This window comes from Seriola lalandi, unplaced genomic scaffold (genome assembly GCF_002814215.2).
Source record: "Seriola lalandi dorsalis isolate HSWRI2012SDOR001 ecotype SW California unplaced genomic scaffold, Sedor1 jcf7180002054850, whole genome shotgun sequence".
NCBI lineage: Eukaryota > Metazoa > Chordata > Actinopteri > Carangiformes > Carangidae > Seriola > Seriola lalandi.
In genome coordinates, this window is record NW_019525403.1 from 2,215,760 (window position 1) to 2,243,059 (window position 27,300).

The 27,300-nt window shown below is 41.9% G+C and overlaps 1 protein-coding gene across 1 annotated transcript; it reads right to left on the minus strand.

The window, feature by feature from the left end:
* Nucleotides 1–1,811: 1,811 nt before the first annotated feature.
* Nucleotides 1,812–27,145, minus strand: prkx (protein kinase X-linked). The gene is made up of 8 exons (XM_023427067.2): nucleotides 26,504–27,145; nucleotides 20,270–20,438; nucleotides 17,023–17,286; nucleotides 13,531–13,650; nucleotides 8,304–8,399; nucleotides 5,272–5,329; nucleotides 3,966–4,043; nucleotides 1,812–2,843 (listed from the first exon to the last, which is right to left on the minus strand). Exons 1-8 carry the CDS (start codon nucleotides 26,649–26,651, stop codon nucleotides 2,718–2,720), a joined length of 1,059 nt encoding a protein of 352 aa, XP_023282835.1. The 5' UTR covers nucleotides 26,652–27,145; the 3' UTR covers nucleotides 1,812–2,717.
* Between the last annotated feature and the right edge of the window lie 155 nt (nucleotides 27,146–27,300).

The window sequence follows — 27,300 nt, forward strand, 5'->3', positions numbered from 1 at the left end:
CATTTAATCATTATGGTTCAGGTGAGCCAACACCACACGCGCATTATTTGCTCAGTGTGTAGTTTTGTGGTCGTTAGCTAAGAAGTTAGCTTACCAGACGTCTGCAACCAACTCTGCTGCAGGCTACATTAGCAACTAGTCTAGCATATTACACCCCGACCTCTCACCCAAACCTTGTTGGCCGAGTTGCATCGTGGGCAATGTAATCTACGACTGGTTTTCAACTGTCAATTAGGCGTTTGATGGTGTTGTAGTAGCGCTCTTTTAAAGGAGCTACATATAAGTTTTGCTATTGCTACTGAGCTAACATTAGCATTAACAGCTGTTTACTTACCAGTCTAGAAGAAATGTTGTGAGATCAGCATCAAGAGCTGTCTCCAGAGGTGGAAAGCGACGCTAATGCTAACTCTTGTCTCTATCATGTCTTTTCTTCTACTGAAGTTAGCGTGCTAACAAGCTAGCCTGTCACACCACTTTCCGATACCAACTCAATGTAGCCTCCAGTCTGCTCTGAAGATGTAGCGCTGCTCAGAGTACGTAGTATAACCTCGTCTTGTAAACACAACAATGGCAACAACCACCACAACCTGCTCTCGACAAGAAACCAACCAAGAAAACATATAGCACCTTTAAAGAAATATTTACATAGCTGCTGAGGGCAACTTTTACCAAGGAGTTGTAAAGTTTCCAAGATTGGCTTTTCGATTTGTTTCCTTTTATTAATCCTACTAAACCCGCTCCCATCAAAATACTCCAGTTAATACCATAAGATCATCTCCATCTCGCTCATTTGATCGTATTTTTACTCATCAAAACAAACGACAATCATTTGTAGAATGTTACAAAGTAAAATCTTTTTAATCAATAGTAGCTTTTCCTTTAAAAGCCATGGATTTGACTCTAGACTTAGATTTCATCATCTAACATGTGTACAAAGGTCACACACACATGCTTCATCATGACCTTTAAGTAGTTGCTTTGCTTCAAGTATTATCTTCAGTTAAATGTGTTTAACTACACTGACTGTGTGTTGGGATAAGCACCTCAACACCTCAAGATCAAATGAAAATATCAACAGTCTTCTAAACCAGAGATGGGAACATTTGATCCTAAATACAACGTAACCGTTGAGTTGTTAACATCCGTGCGATGAAATTGAAGGTCCCATATATTAAAAAGGTAGATAGATGTCCATGTGTTTTTGATTATAAAGCAGGTTTAGGTTTTATATTTCCATTGTGAAAGTAACAAAGTGCTCAGTCCAGCCTGCATTCAGAAACTGCCTTAAAACGAGCCGTAAGCACTTCCTGAATTTTGTGATGTCACAATAACGCAATCACCGCTCTCAGCCACGCCCCAACTACAGCCCACCTGGACCCACAATCCAACCTTGCGGGAACGTGGTTTCTCTGAGTTTGCTTACCTAAAATCTGCTATGTTTTGATTTGATCATTCAGAAAACAGTCAAGCAATCAGAAGACAAGCTCAGAACCTCCTCTCTTCTGATTGGCTCACTGAGCTGGTGTTACTACAACTCCAAAGAGGAGATGTAAAACTACACTGAGATGGTTTTTGGTTCTTGAAACCACAAATATATCTTCTTATGGATCAAAACTTCAAAATAAAACATGTCTATCTTAGTTTGAGCAGTTTATGTTTGTAAGGGTTGGATAACAAGCCAACACAACACTGGCATTGATGTAGACTCACTGCTGGAGGGTTTTACAACTGACTTTCAGTAGAAGTGGGCAGCAGGAGGGTATAGGTGTCACCTGTACCCATGACCAATTTTAAGGGCAGTGAACAAAATCGAGAGATCAATATGAAGTTTATTTTGAAGGCCAATATTGTCGACTACATGATGAGCTTAAACGCATGAGTACTGAATACGATATTGATATCACATCCCAGCAACTTACATGACAACAATGATAACGATGGGGATGATGATGATGGGAAAGCCTGTCTGTAACAGTAATGACAAAGTCCTGGCTGTGAATAAAGCCGCACCAGGAAATGAAGACACCTTCCATGTCCTGACTGTCCCATGATTGAGCTTCCTGTAGCGCCGGCGGTTTCAAGTGAACTTTATGGAATCGCAAGACATCATGCCCATCAAAAAGTGATGTAAGGCACCTTTTTACAAGCGCTACTGGTCACACATTTTCAAATAAATTGTCTGACTCATGACTACTTACAATATACAGTAAGTCGAAAACTGCACTTTAGTGACCGCTGGCCAGCTGACAGTCACAGCACCAGTCTGGAGTCACGTTAAACATGAACATTTGAAAAAGAGAGAAAATATAAAACATGACGATATAAAAAAAGACCTGATTATTCTCTTTTTTTTTTTTCTTTTTTTAAACCTAGAAAGTAACAGTCTTTGGGTTTCACAGGAACCGCATCATTTTTGCATATGAGGCTCAGAGAAACAAAAGCTGATTAAAATAAACAACAAAAAAAAAACAAAAAAAACAATAACTTTTGTCAGATAAATAAACATAAAAAAGCAAATCATCTCTGCAGTATGATACATGTCACAGCATTGATCATCTGGAGTTTGTCTGGAGGGAAGCCATTATTACAGACATAATGTGACTCCCTCCTTTAATAAATACGCCTTTTCTCCATGATAGTACCTGTAACAGTAAATGTACAACAAGTTGGGTCAATTCTCAGGATATTCTAATTAATAAATAAATGGGGCGGTCTGATCAGAAGTTCTTGAAGATCTCTAAGTCCTTCTGAGGCACAGGGGGGTCTTTCTTCCAGTCATCCTCGGGGTAAACGTCAAAGTTGGACGTGTCGCCCTCGTGGGAAACTTTAGGGACTATAGGAGGCTGCGGAGACAGTGGAACACACAGTTAAATCCAAGCCGATACAGTTGAGTATTCATACACAGTAAATGTTCACTGCGTGAATTCAAAATCAAACTGTGAGAAGACAAAACTCAGTGTTCACAGCTGATGCAGAATACAAAGAAAAAATGTCTCGCCATTCTATGCCAAATTTTGATACCTAAGGAGTAAATCTCATCAGCATCAGTGAGCCAATCAGCACGCAGTGTGCTCGGGCCAACTGTGTAACAGTGTTAAAACCTGCAGTTTCTCTAATGACCACTAGAGTCTGGCTCTAAAAGTGAGTCAATCATCTTCATAGACTTCCATGTTGTACTAAAGTACTAAATGTACTTGCATAATTCAGGGCGTGGCCTCTTTGAGTGACAGGTGGGTGAGTCTCAGCTCCACCTCTTTGCCAATTTTTGGATTAGGCTTGGAGTTAGGGGTGGAGTCAGGCACTGCCAAGATGACTACGGTGTAGCAGCTCACTTTTCAGAAACTTGTGGGTCACTTCACGGAGGCTGTACCCATCTTTATTTAATGCTGCTGATTGGCAAAATGAAAAAGGAACTAAAATTTGTATCATAATTTGTGTTGTATTTTTTTTTTAAAATGGATGTGATATTAGATAAAACTGGTTTCGTTAATAATCACTATTGAAGTCAAGGTATCTGCATCAGTACTGACATTTGAATAATACCTAGCGCTACTAATATGCATCCCCCCCCCCCCAAAAAAAGTTATTATGTATATAAATTAAGTTACGAAATTCTTAAAAACCCCATTTCTGCCTCATGGAAAATGTTTCTAATGCCATCCTCGTACTTCACTGGTTTATACTCGACCCTAATTGGCTGCAGACCAGTTGTGATGTCATAAATCCCGCAGTTACACACAGGTGTTAATCTGATTGCCGCATGTTGAATTAATAGATAGAGAATTTTCACTAATAGTTAATGAACCACATGATGATTTACTCAACTCAAATAAAAAACAGAAACAAAGAATCACCTGTTAGTTGTCAGAACTTTTTTGTGTGTTAAATGACAGATGTATAATGTTGCTCGAGCAGTACACATGGTTATTTTTTACTCCGTTTTTGAACAAATGTAAATGTCTCACCTTCAGCTTCCTCAGAGGAACCGCCTCCCAGTCAATCGTCTTGAACCAGCGGTGCTTCTTCACGTCATCTGCTCCGTTCTGGAACACAAAACATGGCTGCTGGGTCACTGTGGGGTCGCAGTGTCAGGTTGACACGGGCCTGTCAGGGCTGTAAGGATCAGTCCTGACGACCCGCAGAAAGCCATTTTATTCTTGTTATTGTTGCTCTGTTCAACAGGCTGTAAAAGCTGCAGTGAACGAAGCCTGGAGGAGCAACTAAAAGCCTGTCAGCCGTCTGCCCTTCAGTGGGGAACAATCCTATCCTTGCATAGTTTAAATGCTGTTTCAGCATTTCTCCCACCATAACAATAAACAGCTGTTTTTTTTTTTTTGTTTTTTTAATGTTATTTTTCTGGTATTTTACAGCGACAGTGGAGACAGACAGGAAAGGCAGGGGAGAGGGAAATAGGACATGAACTGCAGCCAAGTACTCTGAATTAATACATGCTATCTTGAATGACAACAAAGTATCTATCTATCTATCTATCTATCTATCTATCTATCTATCTATCTATCTGTCATCACTGGTGTGTGACACAAAACTGGACTTGGTGAACTTCCGGTTTGGAGAGATTCACTGGCAGTAACAAAAACACACAATATTCATTTCTTTCCTTCTGTGGTGAACCACCAGTTTCCTTCATTACAAAGTAAACATAAAAAAGATATGGAGTCTAAAGTGTGCCAATGAAATAAATGCAGACTTTTCTAATCTTAAAAAACTATTATAAATGTATTAATTAAACTACACTACATGATACATTCATAAATTAAAATTAAAAAAACTACTGTATTAGACTACGTTAGTAGTACTGGCAACTGTTTGCACATCTTTAAGTAAAGGAGTGAAAAGCTGCATTTGGCACCTGACTGGCTAAGAGACCGGCTAAGAGTCAGATACAGTTGGAATCTTATGAGGACAGATTTTGAAGCGACTGTGAGCTCTTAAACTCTGTCATGCAGATTGCTCAAAGCTGGAATTTATTTGTTCTTGAGTCATGAATTAACTTCTATAACTGAGAGGAGTGAGATGAGCCAAGGATGTTGCTTTCATTAGGGAATAACAATATTTAGATTGCAAGACATATTATAAATAACAGTGTCCACCGACTGACAATATAATTTCTCTTTAACTGAAAACATGTGGAGCTTCATTCATACTGTGGACCTTGTCCTGTTCTGTCCTGCTCTCTGACCGCTGACGTCAAGGAAGAAATATGGCAAGCTGCCACGTGGCTCACAGAGACAGGAAGTCTAACCAACTCACCTTCATGTTGCCTAGCCGTCTGGCTCGGTCGATGACCAGAAATTTCTTGATGAGGTCTCTGGGGGGAAAAAGAAACAGTCATTGAATCAACAGTTGCGCGGTACGTCTCTGAAGCGCTCTCTCTCCCTACCTCACAAGGGGAACTATCAGGAGGTCCAACATGCCAGCCTGTAAAAGGGGGACCAGCCCGGTGAGTTGTGTCTCTTTGACGATTCTCTTAATTGAAGAAAGTGAGCAGAGACTGCAACTTTCTGAGACTAGAAGTAAAGTAGATATCCGTTTGGAGAATGCGCGTGATTCACGGGAGTCTTAAAATGGCAGAGTGCGGGCTTTCTGATGAAATGCGATAGCTGCCGACGAGCAGGGAGCTTTCGATAAAGGCGCCGTATCTCACGTCCTACAAGCCGCTGACAGGCTCATAAATACGGCAGCTGGACGGCGACAAGTCAGCTATTTCTGTGTTTTTGTCTAAATCCTTCCTCGGCATAAAGACAGGCCTTTGGAGTGATTTGTCACAGAGAAATGTTTTAATCAGCACCAGGGGGGAAATATCTGTGTTTATGGCTTTTCATGGAGGAAAATTCATCCAGGAAACGAGGTTAAAACCTAGAATATGGCTGGACTGTTTATGCTCAATGTGCAGTTGAAGGCGAAGCTTAAAACTGTTGTGGAACATCATCTCGTCGTATTATCGTCCAGCCTAGTGTCAGCTGGTTTCAGCTCTTTATCTACTCACATATACAGTAATTTAATACAGCTGAATTCACAATAAAACTGTTCTCATTGACATGTTTTTCTGTTTTCTGTTGTCACGACAGCGGAACAAGTTTGAAACAGTGACTGAAACCAGCAGTCACTTCCAAGCTGCTGCTGAAATCCTGATTTTGTAACGATGTTTCTAATGAAGCTTTTCCACTTAAGCTTTCAATCAGTTTTCCATTTCAGGTTTTTTTTAATGTCACTGTCATATGTATTATTTTATTCATGAAATTAAATTAGATTTTTTTTTTTAACACTATTACTTTTTCAAACAACCAATACATAAGTATGACAATGGATAAGCTCAGGAGAAACCAGTGTCCTAGTCCATCCCTCCGTACAGTCATTAAGCGAGGTGCGCAAGGCCTGCGTCCTACTCCCAATAGACGAGCCAATCAATCGTCTTCAATTTCACTGCTCCAACCCAGTAAACTTTCCAAATGTACATGTTCGAGATGACTAATAAAATGCCCCCATACTCATTATTCCTGGTAATGGTGAAAAATAATCTTTTTTTGTTTAAATATCCCTTTGGCTGAAATTAACTTCCACAGAATTAATTCATTTGTTACAATTTTTTATTAAAGTGTCAAAACCTTCTATACAACTTCAGCTCAACCATCCTGAAGGGTTTATTTTTTTTCTTTTACACATATTCACTGCCTGTCTGCAGCTGTAACTGTTGGCAGCTCTGCTACAGAGTGATGCCTTTTATCACTGACAGTTGCTGTTGAGGGAGGGAAGGGGAAATGTTAAACTCCCTTCATCAACCTGGATCACCAACACTGTCAATTGTGATTGACCTGTTGATCTGTGTGAGCTCCGTCATTTTAACACAATGTTAAACTATATTTAACAGGCAAACACTAAAACACCATTACATTCAACCAGCTGATCCAGATTAGTCCATGGTGCTATATCTTTGCTAACCTTCCCAGTGCTGTCCGTATATGGACAGCAGAGGAAGACGTGGGTGGTGCGGAGTTCTTCAGGTCACGTCATCACAGTGTCAGTAACGACTCCTTAACTAGGATATAATTTTATGACTGATGCCTTACAAGCCTTTAATGGCTGAGGTCACCTGCGGACAGCTCTTCAGTCTTTCTGATTGCCTATGCTGAGCAGTAGCAGCTGCCGGAGGCACTGCCTGCAGTCCTCCACCAGGCCTTTCACTTCCTGATGGATGGGAGCGTGTGACATGGAAGTGTGTAAGAGTGATATAAGTGGCGGAAATATTAAAAAGCCCTTCTGTCTGGTGGCCACAAGATAGATGGCTTCACAGTGGGAGGCTGAGGGTTTGCTGAGTTATCAGGGGAGGCAGTGTGTGTCTGGTCTGAGTGAGTGAATATGAATACACATACACCCAGGTTGTCATAGGTCAGTTTTGGGGACACCACTTAGTCTTGCATTCATTTACCTTTACTCAAAACAAAACCTGCCCCTAAGCCTACCACACTGCTTTTGTCCCCACTTTGGACAAGCCATCCCCTATTAACTGGTCTTTAGTTTAAAATTTGTCCCCAAAGGTAGCCTATGACAAACACACACACACACACACACACACACACACACTGAATGCACTGAGCTTGTAATCTTGCACATTCCTGCGCACTCCAGCTGGTCTAATGGGCGGCGTGAGCGGTCCAAATCAGCCTGGTGTGTGATTACTGACTGCAGGTCCTCCTGAAGCTACTTGACCCCATGTTAAAGGGACACTGCAGCACTTAAGAGGCCACATCCAAGGCCCATACGGCTGCCACAAAAGTCGCAAGTATAGCCGTGTTTCCACCGCAGGAACTTTCCCCAGGAACCAGGGTCTAAATTTAGTTCCGGGGTAATTGATTGACCCCCAAAAAAGTCAGTTTCTCCGATGCTGTTCGGCAGACAGAGGAGCTAAGGTTTGCTCGGGTTGTTTCTCTGATAATTAATGATCCAGATGTTTAGGAGGTTTTTACCTGAAGCCGAATTAAACGCAGAGGTGTCCTCTCAAACAAAACCAGAACCCATGTTTCTCTGATGCCCTTTGGTGGACGGAGGGGCTAAGAGCCGAGTTGCTGCTAATGTTTGTACTTGTTTTTTCTGATGATTCTTCATCTAGATAAAATATAGTTACCGTATAGTGATAATAGTTACGTATTATACCTTTAAATGGACACCGCTTTGTCTAAAGTTAGGTACCCTTGGACATAAATGATTAAAACATACAGTAAATACACACACACACAGATTCTTGGCTTGTGTTATCTGACCATGACCTGGTGTCTGGAGCTTACTTGACATAGAAATCCAGATGGCGCGGGAACTCCAGTTTCCCGGCGAGGATCTTCTGGTAGATTCCAAAGGGGTTGTCATCAAAGAACGGCGGGTATCTGTGGAGAGGAGTAAATGTCATCTCCAGCACTCCAGCGCACAAGCTGCCCACACGCAGTCAGTGTTCAAACGCAATTTGTGCTGTGCAGAAAAAAAAAAACCCGGCATGATGCAAGGAGCAGCTAAAGCAGGTAAGAGCTGACACGCTCAGCTGAAGTGTCGAGCGAACATGTGGTGAGGTCAACATTTAGAGAGAGGAGGTTATGAAAACTTTCTCCTATGTACAGAACAGCCTTTGTTGACAGCTACTTTGACAATTGTGTGTGTGGGAGTTTCTACCACCCATGGGTCTTCTGCTGCTACACTCTATTGAATCCTTTCCCAGCTCTCCTGTTCTTCCCTTTACTCTGGCCTGGACAAGTCATTACCCACAAATTACATAATGAGACCGGGCCTCTAAACGCATTACGCACGGAGCAGACGGGCGCGTAATCGCACCGGTTTGTCGCTTGCCACGCCGCTTGCCTTCCCAGTGAAAAGCTCCAGAGTCAGGAGACGGTGGGATGGGAGGGGGGGCAGGGGGGTGGCGTCTAGGAGCGGGGGCTGTGCACCGCAGACTCCAATCCTGTGTGTGTGTTTTTTTTTCACCAAAACTGATGCTGTCATAGCTGGAGAATCTGGGTCATGTCAGCAAAACGGGGGGAGGGTGACAAATTTTCTGACATCAATTGATGGTTAAAGAGTTGATAAAGTAATATTCCTCAGGATTTGTTATCATCTGGATAGAAAAGGTGTTTAAAGGTCCAATATTTTACACTTCTTCCGTGTTTTGAAGTGTTAAGTGTAAGGGCTCTAGCAACAACAGGTCAGTCAGCCAACCAGAAGAAAGGAGGCTCTCTTTCATCACATCACAAAGATAAGGAAGTCCCGTCGGCTGGTTTTAAGGCTCAGTTTCTGAACACGGGCTGCGCGCATTTCTCTGTGGACTGAGGCTTCGATACTTTCACAGTATTAATATAGGACCTACATCTGCTTTATAGTCAAACAACACATGGACATCTACCTTTATACTATATAGGACCTTTAAGCAACGGTATGTCAATGTGTTTATGTGTTTTTAAGACGTGTGACCGACAAAATGCATTGTGATTTGCTCTGGGAGGTTGAAATTAATTATGGGAAATGTATTCATTTTGTTTCTCGGCGGTTTTAGCTGCACAAAAGTTTTTAAAGTCGTGGTTCGGACAGTGGCCGACGACCTGATATTGAAGCAGATTACAGCAGTTACCTGGACGAAAAAGAGCAAAGACAACGAGGAGATTCAGACACTGATTTCAACCTGCGAAGCTGCTAACCAGCTAAAGGCTCAGGGTGAGACATGCTGGACGAGGAGGAGGAGGACCGGTAAGCTAGTATCAGTTAGCTAGAGGTAAAGACTCATCTGATGCAACGCTGTCACTAAAACCTTTATTTATCAGCCTCTGAAGCAAATAGAGACATGACATGAAAAAAACTGAACTGAGAACGTAAACAAATGCGCTTGTTTTTCCAGCCATATCCAGTTTCAGAGGCAAACCCAATGAATTAGAATAAAAGTAAAAGGTTTAATCTCTCGAATGGTTTTTAATTTCATGTTTCTATCTGCTTCAGGCTGAGTAATAAAGGTTTAAATGAACGTCAAGTTTTTCAGAAAACCAAAACTATGGCCAAAAACGTGTTTTGTGAGGTCACAGTGACATTGCCCTTTGACCACCAAATTTAATCAGTTCATCCTTGAGTCCAAGTGGACCAGATGTAATCAAATTCCTACTGATATATCGCCTTCACAAGAATGGGTGGGATGGATGGACAGAGCCTAAAAACTCGAAGCTTCCAGCCACTACAGTCGCCGGCGCATACGCATAAAGAGTTCGGTCTTTTGCCAGAGACGTCATTTACGAGTTGTTGATGTCTGACCGCTTTGACGCAGTCTGAATGAATCAACTGAGACAGGTTTTGGATGTGTTATGTGAAAGGTAGGGAGTGGATCCGGTGATAGTGGCAGTGAAGTGTCGAGCATAATGAATAACGTTTTAAAACAACTCTTTTCAGTACAGTGTAGAGCACTGGAGAGCAAATGACTTTACTGTTTATGACAAAAATATCACCGGTGTGCTTCACTTACATAAAGTAATGTCACAAAAACAAGACAACATGTGTTTCTGACTGATCAACAGCGGAGTTAGTGTTTTAAAGGTCCCGTATTTTACACTTTTCCTGCGTTGTATTCTGAAGTGTTGATCCATAAGAAGATACATGGGCCGGCCAATTCTGTCCTTTAAACAAATAGGAATAAATGGAGGAGCTCCATTTTTTCTGAATTGTTAAAGCTAGTGAGTAAAATAAATGAAATAAAATAAATAAAGTAAGATAGTGAGACAGTATGTCAGTCAATCGGCTTTCTATATTTTTATAGTAGTGACAAGGAAGTAGTAGTAGTAGTAGTGGAAGTACATATAACAGTATCGTACAGCAGTATGTCATGTTATTATTATTATCAATATCTTCTAAATACGAGGTGTAACATGAATATATTATAATATTATAGTGGCAGCATGATATTAGATTAGTAATAGTAAATACTATATCCGAGTTTAAACAATTCCCATGTTAAGGCACACTCCTTTTGAAAACAGTGATGAGGGCATGTCTGCTTTGTTGTGACATCACAAAGTTCAGGAAGTCCTGACGGCTGGTTTTAAGGCTCAGTTTCATAATACAGGCTGTGTGCATTTCTCTGTGGACTGAGCGCTTTGATACTTTCACAGTATTAATAAAGAACCTAAACCTGCTTTATAATCAAACCACATGGACATCTGCCTTTATACTCTATAAGACCTTTAATGTCGAAACTCTAAGAATAACAAATGATGAATGAATTGTTTAATCCTATTAAAACTACTGTATCATGAACACTGCAGAATCCAAGAGGCACTAGAAGGTGTATACTTCACTGTGATTTATGTTTAAGGGCTCTACAGATGCTCAGGGAAGGAGCTGCAGTGTCCCTCCGTCAAAACTACTCAAGCTCCATGACATTTTGACTTTGTGGGTGACAGGCTGCTGTGACAGGACAAAGTGTTTCTCCTCCAGGATCTCCATCTCTAATCACCGGCCTGACGCTCCACTGAACTGAGGAGGTGGACGAGGACCAGCCGGAGGGCCAGGGGAGATGTGGAGACAGGAGAGGGGGTCAATTTCGTTTTAATGCAGTCAGTCGAAGCTGAGTCCGGGAATAGATATGCTTTGATTAAAGTTCCATCTTTCATTTGAAATACTTTTTGATGCAACAATTAACAAGAAAGTGACTGAGCCGTTACAAACTGAAGCGGGTCTTCGTCTTGGGGGAGGGGGGCAGGAGGCAGGTTTTCAGTGTGAGATGTCACGCTTCATGTGCACATGGGATGATTGGTTTCCATTAAGTGCAGAAATCTGGCCCTGGAGGCAGGATAACAGAGAGAAGAGCCATTCTTTCTCTCTTCCTCCCTCGGGGCCACGACCCTTCACTCAATGTTTTCACAACTTGTGCTTCACCCCAGAGAGCGACGATCTACCACTGCAAACTTTTCAGCAGCAGCCGCTTCATCCTCCGAAGAATAGCCATGCAATAGTAAATTACGAGGAAGAAAGGTCTTGGTCTGCGGGGGTCTTACAGTAGTGCCCCTCCCTGGACACGTCTGGTGATGTAATGAAAATTCTGGGAAAAGGTCACATTCCTGCCACTAATTCAAAGCCACATAGCTTTCCTACCAGGGCATAAAGAAGATGGATGTGTGGGTGAAGGTAGACTGGGCTCCACACACAGGTGACCTTTCAGCGGGAGTGAAGGAAACTGCTCCGTATTCAGAGTTATTGCAACCACTGCAATGTCATGAGGTCACAATTACGTGACTCTGCGGAGGGCTTTTAATTTGAAAAGACAGATTAAGCAGAGAAAGGTACAGGCTTAATACAGGCTTCATATTCAGACCGGCTATCAGGATCACTGGGACAAATCCTGGTGGGCCGTCAAAACACCCATAAAGTTTTTACTGCCCCTCTCTGTGTGCCTGTCAGTCGGAGTGTGCATCAGAGCATGCAGCATTGCAATCCAGGACTGGGCGCACTTCACTGACACAGGTGTAATGACAAATAACATTGTCTTTGTGCAACTGGCACTTGAGTCTCTCTTTTGATTGGCTGACTGTTTTCTGAATGATCCAATAAAAGTATAGTATAGTATCCCGGTAAACACAAACCAAATCTTACAAGGTTGGATGGTGAGGCCAGGTGGCCAGGGCTTGGGGCATGGCTGAGGGCGGTGACGGCTTTGTTGTGATATCACAAAGTTCAGGAAGTCCTGACGGCTGGTTTTAAGGCTCAGTTTCATAATACAGGCTGTGTGCATTTCTCTGTGGACTGAACGCTTTGATACTTCCACAGTATTAATAAAGAACCTAAACCTGTTTTATAATCAAACAACACATGGACATCTACTTTTATACTATATAGACCTTTAAGAATAATTGAACTGGCTCAATTAACAGCAGAATTATAGAATCTCAATCAACCTTAAAGTCATTCCCAACCTTCAGACCCAGTCTCATAGAACAGCCAATGAGACACCAGACATTAATTTTATTCGCTGCGGATTACGGAGAACATTAGAATAAACCCGAGTGCTTTCTAAAGGGGATCAATGCCATTGTTCTTCATCTGCAACAATGATTCCTATTCAGAGATTAATTTGTCGCAGCTCTGCAGTATCCAATAAGCACACAATGAATAGATTTACCACACTGAGACAATAACAGCAACACAATTAATAGAATAATTCCTCTGCTCCATGTACACAGGCTCCTCTAATGCTTTGCTCTCTCACACACCGTCTCTTGCAAGGTTGTTATCTTGGATTGCATCACTATAGTACAGATGTTCAGGTTATTGTGTCCACCCCCCTGTGTGCGTGTGTGTGTAGCTGATTGTTTTGAGAGATTATCAAGTTTATTCCAGTCGTGTACTCAAAGCCTTCATTGTCTGTGCTTCAAAGAGGGTTTTTTCACCTGTGTGTGTGTGTGTGTGTTTTTATGTCTGTGATTTCCCAGATAGGACTAACACCTCATCTGCTCCGGTGGAGGAGAGTGCCCCCCAGTGTTACACTGCAGCACTTACCCAGCCAGCATCTCAAAGATGAGGATGCCCAGGGCCCACCAGTCCACCGCTCGGCCGTGACCTTTGCTTTGGATGACTTCAGGGGCCAGGTACTCGGGAGTGCCACACAGAGTCCAGGTCCTGACCAGACAGACAGAAACATGGTTTTGAAATATAGATACGTTTCTTTATTATTCATATTTATTTAGTGGGTGTCATCTGACTTTTGGAAGCCACATGTTTAAAGTTATGCTTCAGATATGAGTTGATTTTTTGTTACAATTTTTATTTGTTAAATTGCATTCTCTAACAGTAGCTATTTCTCAAAAAAAACTAAACAAAAGGAAATAACAAATCATAATTTCTTCCTCCCATCTTCTCCCACTTTGCTCTCTCCTTCTCCCTTTATTTGTTTTTTTTTCATTATAGTTTTGCTAGATTCTTAATCCTGTGATCTATTATCTCCATTTTATACGTTTCATTAATTGTGTCCTTCCATTTGCTTAATTGTGGTGCCTCTGCTTTCAGCCATTTTTTATTATCTGTTTAAACACAGTGACACTTTCTAAAAAGATATTTTTCACTTTGTTGAGAGAGTTGCTGTGGAGTTCTACGAAGTAGTAATTGTTCAGGCCACAAAACGAGTTTGCACTGAAAAATAATATCCATAACTTTACTTATTTCAGTGCATAAACAGCAGGTGTATGAAGTTGCTTCTTCTTTAGAATCGTCAAACTGGAGTAATAAAACAAGAACAAACAAAAAAAAACACTTTTGGATGTTCGAGCTGGAACCATGAAATGTTTGGTTTTTCTGAATGGAAAAATGATCAAATCAAAAGGCGGGTAATTCATTTCTTATCAGCTAATTAAGTATCTAATAATTCCAGCTCAAATAGGAATGTGTACAATCTAGTGCTTGTGTCTTCTCTTCACAGAGAAACACAAGAACATTGGCTACTGTCTCAAATGACTGCATAAGATCGCCATTGTTAACAGTAGGCTGTCCACATTAATATATAATGTTTACATCTCGGCGCCTGCCTATGTGAAAATATAAGCATCCTCCACATCGACAGGTGATAAGTGATCAGTGGTGTAAGGAGAGAGATGGGTTGTTGCACAAATGGAAGACGACACCCGTGGGTGAAGTGATCCTTCCTGTGTCACCTGACTCGGCTGTGCAGTGCGTTACAGTGCGATGAAGTGCTGGACAATAACTGAAGGAAGCCTGGTGAGCGAATACTAAGAGAGGAGTACCTGCAGCAGATCATTTAACAGAGCAGCTGATCGACACTCAGCGTTCCCTCTAAAAGCCACTTGTATTCTGATGATTCTGAGCACTTGGCCTGACGCCAGGCCGATATCACCTGCGTGATGACCTCTTTTCAGGCTGGTTGCCATGGGGATGGTAATTTGTATGAAAATGATGTTGATCCTGCTGATGTCAGGGGAATAAAGGCTTGGTACTGGACAAGTGGGGGCGTGGCCACAGAGGGGAAATAAGACACATGTGTCATCACGTTCACAGGCGTTAATAACTATGTCTGCCAGCAGGGGGCACTGTGGCAGCATGGGCTGTGATGACACTCCATCACGGCCTGAACATGGAGAGTACGAGAGAGCTGGTGGCGATGAGGCAGTTGTCTTGCCATACCAGGCAATTCTGCTGCCCTCCATTTATATAAGTGGGTCACTTGCACATCAGAAAGGTATCTACCCCCCATCTGCTTTGCTCTCCCGGTCCGGGGGAAAATGTAATCTTACTCCATTATGTTTACATGTCAGCAGGGGTCAATGCGGAAACACTGCAGTCTCTACAATGTACATCTTTTCAATTCTGCCGCGGCCACAGGCCTGAATCTCTGATACTAACTGACATCAGTCGAGGGAAGTTCGTCCTTCAGTGGCGCTGCCACGGGTCTGCTGGAGTTGGAAGGATTCCCTCCAATTCCCCAGAGGATGATATGAGCTTTTCAATGACACTTAACATGCACACACAGCAAAGTAAATAAAAACTATGTGGAAATAAAATGTGGCTTCACCATCCAGCAATCAAATGTCTGGTTTCTACCTGTTCTGAACAGTCAAGCTTAAATACAGGGTGAGAAGCCTGCGGTCGCAGCCTCCAACAACTCTTTAAAGGTCCATATAGTCTAAAGGTAGATGTCCATGTGTTGTTGATTATAAAGCAGGTCTAGCTTCTATATTAATACTGTGAAAGTATCAAAGTGCTCAGTCCACAGAGAAATGCACACAGCCTGTATTCAAGAAACTGAGCCTTAAAACCAGCAGTTAGGACTTGAACTTTGTGATGTCACAACAAAGCAGTCACCACCCTCAGCCACGCCCACCTGGACATTGAGATGGTTTTTGATTCTTAAACAACAAATATATCCTTTTATGGATCAAAACTTCAAAATAAAACACAGGAGAGGAATAAAATATGGGACCTTTAAGAGATTAGAGAAAAGTCAGACAAATGACACGACCCCCCTGACCTCCAGGTGTGAAGCGACTTACCTAAGCCTCATGTGCCCCCCTCTATCTTCATATGTTAAATAGAAGTGTATTCCATGGTTTTAAATTCAACCACTCATTTCTTGCAGGTGAAAAGAACTTCAGGGTGAACTGGACTAAAAAAAGTTAAACTAACACCAGCAAACCAATACAAAGTGTAGCCGTGGCCACAATGACCTCCACCCCTCAGATGTGTTTCTTAACTGATGGAAGCTTGCTAAGCCGAGCCACCTCTGTGAGGGGATGTACAGTAGGATATCAGAAGTACAGTGTGCAGTGACAGGTGCTTACTCATTCACTTTCTACTGACAATCAATCACACATCAAACACAGCAAGGTGAGAGCATTCAAACACATGCATGCATGCATGCACACACATACACACACACAGCTGGAAGGATGTACAGCAGGATACTACACACACAAAGAAAGAATTAAATAACTGAGCTGTCAATGAATTGCTCGGCCCATGAAATGATTTTCCTCTCAGTGCAGGATGAGAAGTAAAAGAGAAAAAAAAAGTATGTAAAGCAACTTAAAGATCCTCAGCTTCATATCTTTTTACATTTGTTCGCTGTCAGAAGTTAGAAAGAATCTATCTAATGACTGACTTCCTGTTATGTTTAAATAGAATATACACGTTTGAGTGTGTGAATGACAAAGAGCCTTTAATAGACAGACTGTCCAGCAACGTTAGAAGCTCAAGCAGGAGTGGACATAATTCATTTTCTTTAAAGAAGCCTGAGAGAGGAGATATAAAACTACATTGATAGTGTTTTATATAAAAGTGCAAAATATGGCACCTTTAAATTTAACTTATGGGACCTTTAAGTTCAACACTTATAGATGACCCATTTACTGATTTCCATACCACTTTTATATCTCCATGTTTTTTTATGCTCGATTCACCGTCAGTTTGATCTGTTTTAAGTTATTTTACCATCTTTATGAATTACGTTGTAATTCTAGTTGTCATGGATATTGTTTCTATCACCTGTCGGAGAGCTTCTTAGCGAAGCCGAAGTCGGTCAGGCGGATGTGTCCTTCACTGTCGAGCAGGATGTTCTCAGGCTTCAGGTCGCGGTAGACGATCTCTTTGGAGTGGAGGTACTCAATGGCGCACACGATCTCCGAGGTGTAGAAGAGGCCCGTGGCGTTGCTGAAGCGCCCGCGGCTGCGCAGGTAGCTGAACAGCTCGCCACCTGGCACGTAGTCCATCAGCATGTAGAGGAAACGGTCGTCGTGGTGAGTCCAGAACCTGAGAGATGACACACAGGACACAGAGGTGGAGTTGAACAGTTGTCCTACATGTCCACTGGAGGGTACAGGTTTTAAAAGGACTGTGAGATGAGTTGAGGAAATCAGATAAAATGAGATGCTGTATCAGTCTCAGACTGTTTTATCTCCCAGTGTGGTTTGGAGCAGTGTGTATCTACTATTTCAGCTGGAGGGGCACTTCAGAGGAATAAAAACAAGAGGCCATTGTCACTGATGAAGATGGAGGAGGCACCAGTGTTTTCCATGAGTCCTGGCTGCTGGCCACTCTCTCCTACACCGCTATTGTCTCCACACTTCCTGTTTTTTCTCTTTTCTTAAGCGACTGTCACCTCAATCTGCAGTTATATTTCCTAATATACAGCACATACATATACAGAACAGTATGAACTGATAACTGTTCAAAACCAGTTTCACTTTAACTCAAAACACATTACAAACTGATAAATACAATGACTTCAGTGTTCAGACAGCTTCCCTTTGTGTTGTAGATTTCATTATAAAATTGCCATTTTTGCCCATTAATTAAATTCAATAATCCACAATGACAAAGTGACATGTTTTAAAATTTTTTTACAAATGTACTGAAAATCAAAAAATCAATCAAAACTATTCATTTAAAAGTCAGTGTTATATTCTGACAGGCTGAACTGTGATGTGTCAGTGCTATGTTAGCCTAAACATGCTATCGTTAGCCTAAACAAGCTAGTAATGGCTTAAACGAGCTAGTGTTGGCCTAAACAAGCTAACTTTAGTCTAAGCAAGGTAGCATTAGCACAACAAGCTATCGTTAGCCTAAACAAGCTAATGTTAGCCTAAGCAAAGAAGAATTACCAAGTAAGCCGATATTAGCCTACACAAGCTAGGGTTAGTCTAAACAAGCGAGTGTTAGTCAAAACAAGTTAACATTGGTTTAAGCGAGACAAGTTAGCCTAAGCAAGCTAGAATTGGACTAAACAAGCTAACATTAGTCTAAAAAAGCCAATGTTCACCTAAACAAACCAACGTTAGTCTAAACAAGCTAGCGTTAGCCTTTGTGAGCGTTGTGTGTGGAGCTGTCACAGTTCCAAAACAATAACAACCATTTCAGGACATGAACATGTTCACATCATTAACTGTTGTTAATGTAAAGTGAAAGAGTGGTTGTTCTAAAGCTTCTCTTGCACTGAAACATACTGAACAGCACTCTTTGTTTGGTGCGATAGCCATCTGTTTCTCCAGATGGTTTAAGGAACCGGTCTCAGAGATACATCTCGACAGGCTTCGAAAACACACAGATTCAGTTTTATTTTCACAAAGCCAACGAGCTTGTTTCACATTGTTGTGAGACTCTTGTAATGTTTCTGCTCTCACTGTCATTTCACTGCCAGAAACTGCAAGTCACCGCTCTCTCGACTCTAACGAGCTGATTAATGAGCTATCAATCAATCACACATCATCGGCGACGCCTCCAGGTGTGGAAGGTTTCCAGATTTGGAGGCTGAAGTCCGCAGGGAAAATGTGAAGCGGATAAAATTTCAGCAAGAGAAAAAAAAAGATGACTAGGCCACCAGCAACAAGAGTGAAACTGAATTCCAAATTGCAACACAACAGTCTTTGTCTTTGCTATATTTAATCTAATTGTTTAATTTGATGTAATATCTCTGACTCCAGTGGAGCCTCTCATTACACCATGAGACTTTCTCACAGCAATGAGGCCTCACATGTGCAGGAGGCCTCACCTAATGACTGAGTGTGTAACCTACAATCATATTATACTGTTCTGTTTAATACGAGGCTGAGGTGAAGTGAACAGCTCGCTACACACTCCGTTTTTTTCATTTTTGGAAACCAAACCACTGTAATGTGGTCAGGCTGCACAAGACTATTCATTTTAAAACTACTGTTTCGAAATGTGAGCTATATTCTCACACTTACATATGCTTTATTGAAAATATCAATTTGGGCAGTGAATTTATAGCAAAGCATAAACTGGAGGGGCTTTTGTAAATACGCTTTCGAGGCACAGATGCAGTATTTTATTAGACCAAAACAAAGCTCAGTGAGACTCTTCTGTTTCATCCTGCCGTTAGAGAAACATTGATCTCGCTCTTATATTCTGCTCCTTAAGTCTTCTTTATATTAGACTTGAGTCAGCAGGCAAATATAATGTATTATGGCATCAGAATAGGTCTGGAATTAATTTTATTATGTAGAAACAACGGACATATAGACATAAAGTCTGATTATAGCAGGTGTAGGTTCTTCATTAATACTGTGAAAGTATAAAAGCGCTCGGTCCACAGAGAAATGCGCACATCCTGTATTCAGAAAATCAGCCTTAAAACTAACTGTCAGGACTTCCTGAACTTTGTGATGTCACAACTGTACAGTCACTGCCCTCAGCTATGCCCCAGGCCCGGCCTACCTGGACACACAGTCCATCCTTGCACGGTTTGGTTTCTCTGAGTGTTATCCTGAAATCTGATATTTTTATCGGATCACTCAGAAAAGAGTCAGCCCATCGGAGGAGAGGCTCAGAGCCTCCTCTCTTCTCATTAGTAAATACAGGATGGTGAGCCAGAGCTCCAGAGACAAGCCTGAGAGAAGAGATATAAAACTACATGGAGATGGTTTTTGGTTCTTAAAACCACAAATATCATCTTATGCATCAACACACACGCGCGTACACACACAGTATCTTTTTATGCATATATTTTTTGCCCCTCAATAGTAAAAACAATAAATCAGCTTCTTGTATGGGATGAAAATAAAGTCACTGTGATGCCACCATTTATTCTGAACTCTGATTTGATTCATATATTTGAATTTCTCATTAGTATAGATCTATGTTTATTACTTAAATCAATGTATCCGAATTCAGTGCAGATGCAGAACTTTGACCTTCCTCATTAGAAATGTTCACCCGGTGTACCGTGCCCCCCCCCCCCGGTGTGATTGAGGGCGAGACTGGCGAGTAGACTCACAGGCGGATGAGGAAGGGGTGGTTGACCTCTGTCAGCACCTCCTTCTCGTTGTGGACGTGCTGCTCCTGCTTCAGTCGGATCACGTCGGGGATCTTCATCTGCTTCAGGGCGTAGAAGGCTCGGCTCTTCTTGTCCTTGACCAGGAAGACTCGGCCGAAGGTCCCCGTGCCTGAGGAAGGGGAGGAGGGAGAAGAAGGCGGGGGGCGGGAGGGAGGGTTAACCACCGTGACAGGAATCCACAGCACATGGAGTGACCAGACCATAACAAATAAGCGCTTCTCTGACATTCTGCTTGTATTGATGCTGAAAGTAAACATACTTAGATTTATCAGGCTCGGCCAATATTAAATGCAAATGACTTCATCAATTCATTCATCAGAAAAACAAGTGATGCATAAAAAAAAACATAAATATGCATTACTTTCATTATCTGTGGATTAGATTTTCAATCATCTATTGATTATTTTATCTAGAAATGTCAAAAAAAAAATCAGAGATATTCAGTTTAAGATGATATTCTCTCGTTGGTATTTTGCCACTGTGCAAACAATTAATTAATCCAAAAATAGCCAGCTGATGAATCAATGATTACACCTGATGATACTTCATCTGCAGAGGAACAGAGGAATTTTTTTTACCCAACAGTAGAAACAGAAAATGCTCATATGTGAAGGCCTGGATTTCTACCTGGCTGATGGGTGTAAATCTATCCATTTCTATGTAATATAATTTACCAGCCTAAGGTAAGTTGATGATGTCCATGAGGGGGCACAGAGCAGGTAGAAATGCCTTGACCATAGCTGTGGGCATGGGGTCCAGAGAACATGTGGAGGTTTTGGCCTTGGATACCAACATGGCGACCTGGTCAAGGGGGCGGACTAGTCGGTTCATGGTGGAGAACAGCAATCTGGGGTGGTTTAGTAGCCTGTTTTGGCCTGGGAGAGAGCTGCTTTATAGGACCTCACGTGTTCTTTATCCGCCTGAAGGCGGACCGTGAGGTCAGCTCTCTTATAGAGCCTCTCTAGTTGGCGGCCGGTGGTCTTCAGGTTATGGTGAACCAGGGGGCAGGGCGAGTATAGGAGACAGTCCCGGTGTCATAGTGGGCAACTATCCCATCTACCAAGGTGTTGGGGGGATCTGAGGCCAAATGATTGGCTAACAGGCCTGGGCAGGGGGACAGGAACGGTGAAGAGGACAGCATGGTGGTCAGATACAGCTAGGTCCAGCACCTCCAGATAGAGCAACCAGTAGAGTCTACATGGATGTTGAAGTCACCGAGCAGGAATGCAGATGGAGACACGGAGCAGACAGAGGTGAGGAGCTCAGACAGCTCGGACATGAAGGTAGTGGAAGCTTTAGGGGGGGGGGGGCGGTAAATGAGGACAACCCGGAGCGCTTGTGCTTATGAATACAGTAGTTCAATGGTTGAGAAAATGTACTACTGCAAGTAAATACTACTACTACAGCAGGCACTTCTTTAAATAAAAACTAATATTCCATGTCCCTGTGGTATAGGAGGACAAGACGAAGGTTGGAAATCATGCAGGACCAGACTGAGGACACTTTCTGTGGCCTCACATCCCCTGAGCTGCATGTTGTTGTTGTCTTCCTGAAGACGAGGAGAAGCGTTTGGCATTTCATTCCTGCAAAGCTGATGAGCAGTGAGGGAGACGATAAATGGCTGATGACAACGTGCGATATAACAGCCACTCTGAGTCAGACGCCGAAGCTGCTGCAACTTCCTAATGAAATGCCGGCTGTCTCGTTCCTCTGCTTTTACCTACAATGAACCTTTGTCTCGGGCCGGTGGGTGTTTCCATGGCAACGCTGAAACAGCAGTACACTGTTTCTGTCAGATGAACACCTCATATCTCCACAATGTCACACAGACAGCCTCTTTTAAGCGTAATGCATCTCTGGGATCATCGCATTGCTTTTGAAATGTTTCCAGGGTCTGATTCTGATTCGTTATTATATTTCAGCGATTTTCGCAGCTTATAGACTTAAGTGAGCCCATTTCATAAGAGCAATAAATGGTACAGCAACTGAAATCTTCATTATGTCCAGAGATGATGACAAAAAAACCCAAAAGAGAATAATATCAGCTGATACTGTTTTGTAATATAAATAAAATCTGGATATTAAAGGTCCGATATAGAATAAAGGTAGATGTCCATGTGTTGTTTGATTATAAAGCAGGTTCTACATTAATACTGTGAAAGTATCAAAGCGCTCAGTCCACAAAGAAATGCACGGCCTGTATTCAGAAACCGAGCCTTAAAGTCAGCCGTCAGGACATCCTGAACTTCGTGATGTCACAATGAGACGCGCTATTCTAGTAGCAGCTAATGGAACCTGGAGCAGACATGAGAAGTGGGCTACAGACCTGCATTGTATTATTATTTGAGCTAGGCTTGGGCAGATAATATGGTGATATTTCCTGCCAAATGTGATATTTTTCATAATATCAACTTATTTTCTTTTATTTATTTATTTTTTATTTAATTTTACTTATTTCGTCTGCCCTGCTGCTGAGTCCAACCATAGTTTTACTGATTTGCTTACCGTATATTATACCTTGGCATATGACAAATAAATCTAATATCATACATCACAATATTGGGGCTGGATTATATAGAGATATGAAATTTTGGACATTGCGTAATCCTGATTTGGAAACGTACATGAAGGGGGGGAGAAAAACAAGCTATTCTCTTCATGTTATATGTGTTAAATCACAGGGCTGCTCCTTTGCCATTTCCTGAGCTATGGTCGTTATCAAAAACCAAGAAGGAACTGACAGTGAAACTGAGCCACGAAAAGGCCGGGTTGACGTCAGAGAGTAATGTATTGTAACTGATATGTACCCCTCTGGAAACTGGGTCATCCCGGTCTCCTCTTCCACCTGCCCCTTTCTAAAGGCTTTAGGAAAAACAACCGCACTGCATGCAACTCTTTAAATTCTTGCTGTACTGGCAGGACTTATGAGTAACAGATTCACACAAGCCACACCAACAAATCCCTAAATCCCAGGTTTGGGACAGTAATGTGGCTGCAGAATTCATTTGCTCTGACAGGACTGCAGTTGGCGTTGCCTTCGAGTGATACTCTCCAGGTCATATAGGCTACCAGCGCAGGTGACAGCAGCAAATAAATCTAATGGCGCAAAAGAGTTGCCTCATGATTTCAATGACAATTAAACAACAGCGGGCAGATAAAGAGCTTTAGCTGATTTGTTTTAGGCAGCAAATCCCTCTCATCAGACAAAATGGCTTGGCAAATTGGATTTTTATGCGGGGCTCATAAGCTCCGAGCTTTCCGCAGCACAGGATGAATGCCATTCCCTGCTGCACACCTCCCTGACAGACATTAAGCTCAAGCTTTTGTTGCCTGCATGTAGCTTAATGCACACTATTGAGCTAGATATCCTCCATAAAGTACGCAGCATGAGATGATAAATCAGAATGCATGTTAAATGCAACTATTACAATTAATGAAAAAGGTTTGAGGGATGCAGTGTCATCACTCTGGCGCTTACTACCATTCCCATCACCATCTGGCCTTTTGATTAGTCTGCACCGCTGTTGCACTGTCAAGACTGAAGACTGGATAGAGCGGTCCTTAGGTAGCTCTTTGGTAGATTTTCATGAATTGAGCTGTATTTGTTGGAAGTTCCTTGGAAGCAGGACAGCCTGTGCAAAACTGCAAAAAAAATGTGCAATATTATGAAAAATCGCATATGGCAGGACATATTGTGATATTCGTTATCGGCCCAAGCCTAGTCCTTACCACAGGAAGAGCTGCAGTCGAGGCTTTTCCTTTGGACAGATGATTCTTATTTGTCTAAAGGAGTCATAAAAAGTGCTTCCTGAGAAAGGTCTTGTGTAATCCCATGATGTAGGCGTGACTCAAACTTTTATCAAGTCAAACAGGGATGACTAACTCTCCCTGAAAGGCAGGTCGGTGCCTGAACGGGGACAAACCTTGGCATGTGAAGTCCTCTGAACCCTGCCTCACTGACTGGCCGGTTTCCACACCTCTGATTTACGGAACATGACTTAAGGCTATTTCTGAAGAGTCATTGTCTTTCAGTGAAACTCGCTAATAACTGATCCATCAAGCCCTGAGTTTCAAAAAATATGAAGTGGTTCAGTGCTGCTGGCTCTAGCCAGATCTCAGTGATTTGCTGATTTAAGAACTGCACACTCATTATGACGAGCACAGCAAAAAATTGTACGTATACAAACTGTGCTTGATGGGTTATTATGTGGTTTGGATTTGCCAAATGTTTCATTTTAAGGTTTGAACTCTGTGCGCCGCTGTCACAGCATAAAGAATCCCTTCAAAAACAAAATACTATGTCTTCTCATTCACTCTCAGCTAAACAACCTCACCATATACAATCAAAATGATCAGTACACCACCATAATGTTATGTGTAGTGATTTTAAATGGCTAAAAATAACTACAATATCATGACTCTGAGACAATGCTTCCTCGTCGAGTTGAAATATGTACAATGTGATCTAAAATCACCGCCTGGAACAGACAATAAGTACCCTGGGGCACTTTGTATGCTTGAGCTGAGGACGTCTGCCGTCTTGCCTGACAGTGTTTGGATCATGGCACAGGACGTGCAGTTTTTCAGATAACAACAAATGTGCAGATTCTTGTGGAACAACCTCAGCCAGCAGCAACATTTAAACAAACAATGTGAAGTCAAAGGGAAAAAAAAAGATAAAGGATAAAGTAGGTCAGGTGTAACTGATTAAGCACTGATATCCTGATAGATAATTGTTTCTTTTTTTTATTTCAGTGGAGCAAAATGATATGTAAAATCCATATCATATTTATATCAACAACACTAACTGTAAAAATATTTTGAATAAGTCTGAATTCATTATAGCATGATGCATTTTTAAGGTGCTATATGTAAGTTTATGTAAGAGGATGGTCACGCTACAGTGCCTCAATATCGAACAGTAGTATTGCCAGACGGGATGGCCAGGGCTAGCTAGTTAGCATGCTAATTTCAGTAGTAATGCAGCGGTAGCAGTAGCAGTAATGAAGTGTTTCGGTTCTCAGAGCAAAATAAGCGGCTGTGCGGAAACTTGGGAGAGAGTTGCAACAGTTAATCAATTTAATAAATTATTGTTAGGCATTTCTCATGAAAAAATGCCAACTTCCTCAGGAATTTTTCCTTTGTCTTACATGATGGACATTTAGTTTCTCTGGGCTTAAGACTGATAGTCGAACAAAAACAACCACTGCTTCGGAATCTGATGAAATGTCATGAAGTTACAATTACATGACTTTGCAGAGGGTACTATCAGTTTGAAACTAAGGATACAGGATGCACCCATTGGCAGGTGACAGTGAAACACCCATTGGGTGCAGCGGTGACTGACTCAGTTAAGAAAGATACAGATTCACTGAGCTCCGATGGTAATTAGCATTAGCATCGTGAAAACATCAGCTGCAGCTTCTCTACTTAGTGTCACTTTCAGCTGTTAAAATGACAAGCGCCGCTGGTGGTTCGCTATTGCGGAGTCAGCGGACTTCGCCTGTGGGATGTGGGGGTCCTAAAGGAAACACTGCGATATCACCTTGGACTTTAGGACATTGTCAGCTTGGGCTATGTGAATCTGTGCTTCAGTTTATTATTTTTTATTACTTCAGCTGTGTTTCTACAGGTTCACAAAGTTCAATTTAAGACTTCTATAAACATTTTTATATAGACAAATGCAATTTAATACCCGCCAAAATACACTGAGAAAATTAGCAGTAGCACGTCAAAAATAAACTTAATATGTGCAACACAATTCATTTTTATTCCTTTAAAATAAATAAATTGATAATGTTTAATCAATATGATTCTGTTCTACTGTGAAATAAATATATTTGATCGACAAGCAATAATTAATTGACGGAAATTATGGCAGTTGGCCTTACTCTGATCATGTGGGGTCTTGGTCATGGCTGAGAGCTGTGACGGCTTCGTTGTGACATCACAAAGTTCAGGAAGTCCTGTTTTAAGGCTCAGTTTCTGAATATGGACTGTTCGCATTTCTCTGTTGACCGAGCACTTTGACACTTTCACAGTATTAACGTAGATTTAAAGGATTTAAAGGACTAAAAATCAATACATCTTATGCATTTTCAGGACCTGAAAGTACCCAGCACTGTTGTATTTATGAATGTAAACACTTTCATTTGCAGATGTGTGACAACTCACCCACTGTGGCAACGGTCTCCAGGTCATCCAGGCAGTATATCCGGTGGTTTGGAGCCGCTTCTCCAGCCGGACCGCTCCCGCTGCTTTTACTTTCTTTCAGGGAGTTGGTCTCACTGTTGACTCCGACCTTTGCTTTGGAGGACGCCATGTCTTTTTACTGTCTAGAATATCTGGGTTTATAAATATCCAGCGAGTCGCAGACACTGTTCGTATCGAACATTTCTAACCCGAGACAGTTTCAGTCCATCTTTCTTTGTCCTGCTCTTGTTAGCGTGGGTTGGTTAACAGTGACAGAAACCTAGTGAGGAGAAAGACTAATTACCGTACCAAGTTCAGAGGAGTGACAGACTAAAGGACCTGAAGCCACCGACGTGAGTGAGTGAGACAAAGAGGCTGGAGACAGGTGCTCTGGCATATAGCGTTAGCAGCTAGCAATCCATAGGCAGCCAATGGGGAGAGTACCGGAGCATGGAGGTACGTAAGGAAGCTCCACAATAAAACTCCGTTAGTCCAGAATAAATGAGAGTTTTAAAACCTCAATAACTCCATAAATCCAGCGGTTTTACGTTCTCAACTTTACAGACTTTCTCCATTATTTCCTCAGTAACAACAACAGACCTCACCCAGCGGCTCTTCCTCCTGTCCACATCAACCAGGAAGCGATACGGCGTCAGTGTCCGACAAAATTTCAAAATAAAATCAGCGTGACTGAGAGAAACTAAGTCCCCAAGAGAGTATCATTGTTTCCTTTCAGGATTAACGTGTTCTGCAGGAAAGTAAATTATTATTGTTTTCAT

Bases quoted from the DNA above. Each gene is read 5' to 3' on its own strand.
- prkx (XM_023427067.2), bottom strand. From the start codon at position 26,651: ATGGCGTCCTCCAAAGCAAAGGTCGGAGTCAACAGTGAGACCAACTCC. The intron at 5,330-8,303 runs GTAAGCTCCAGA...TTTTCCCCCCAG, and splicing joins CATCTGGATTTCTATGTCAA to AGACCTCATCAAGAAATTTC. The intron at 2,844-3,965 runs GTGAGACATTTA...CTGTCTCCGCAG, and splicing joins TTCCTCTGAGGAAGCTGAAG to CCTCCTATAGTCCCTAAAGT.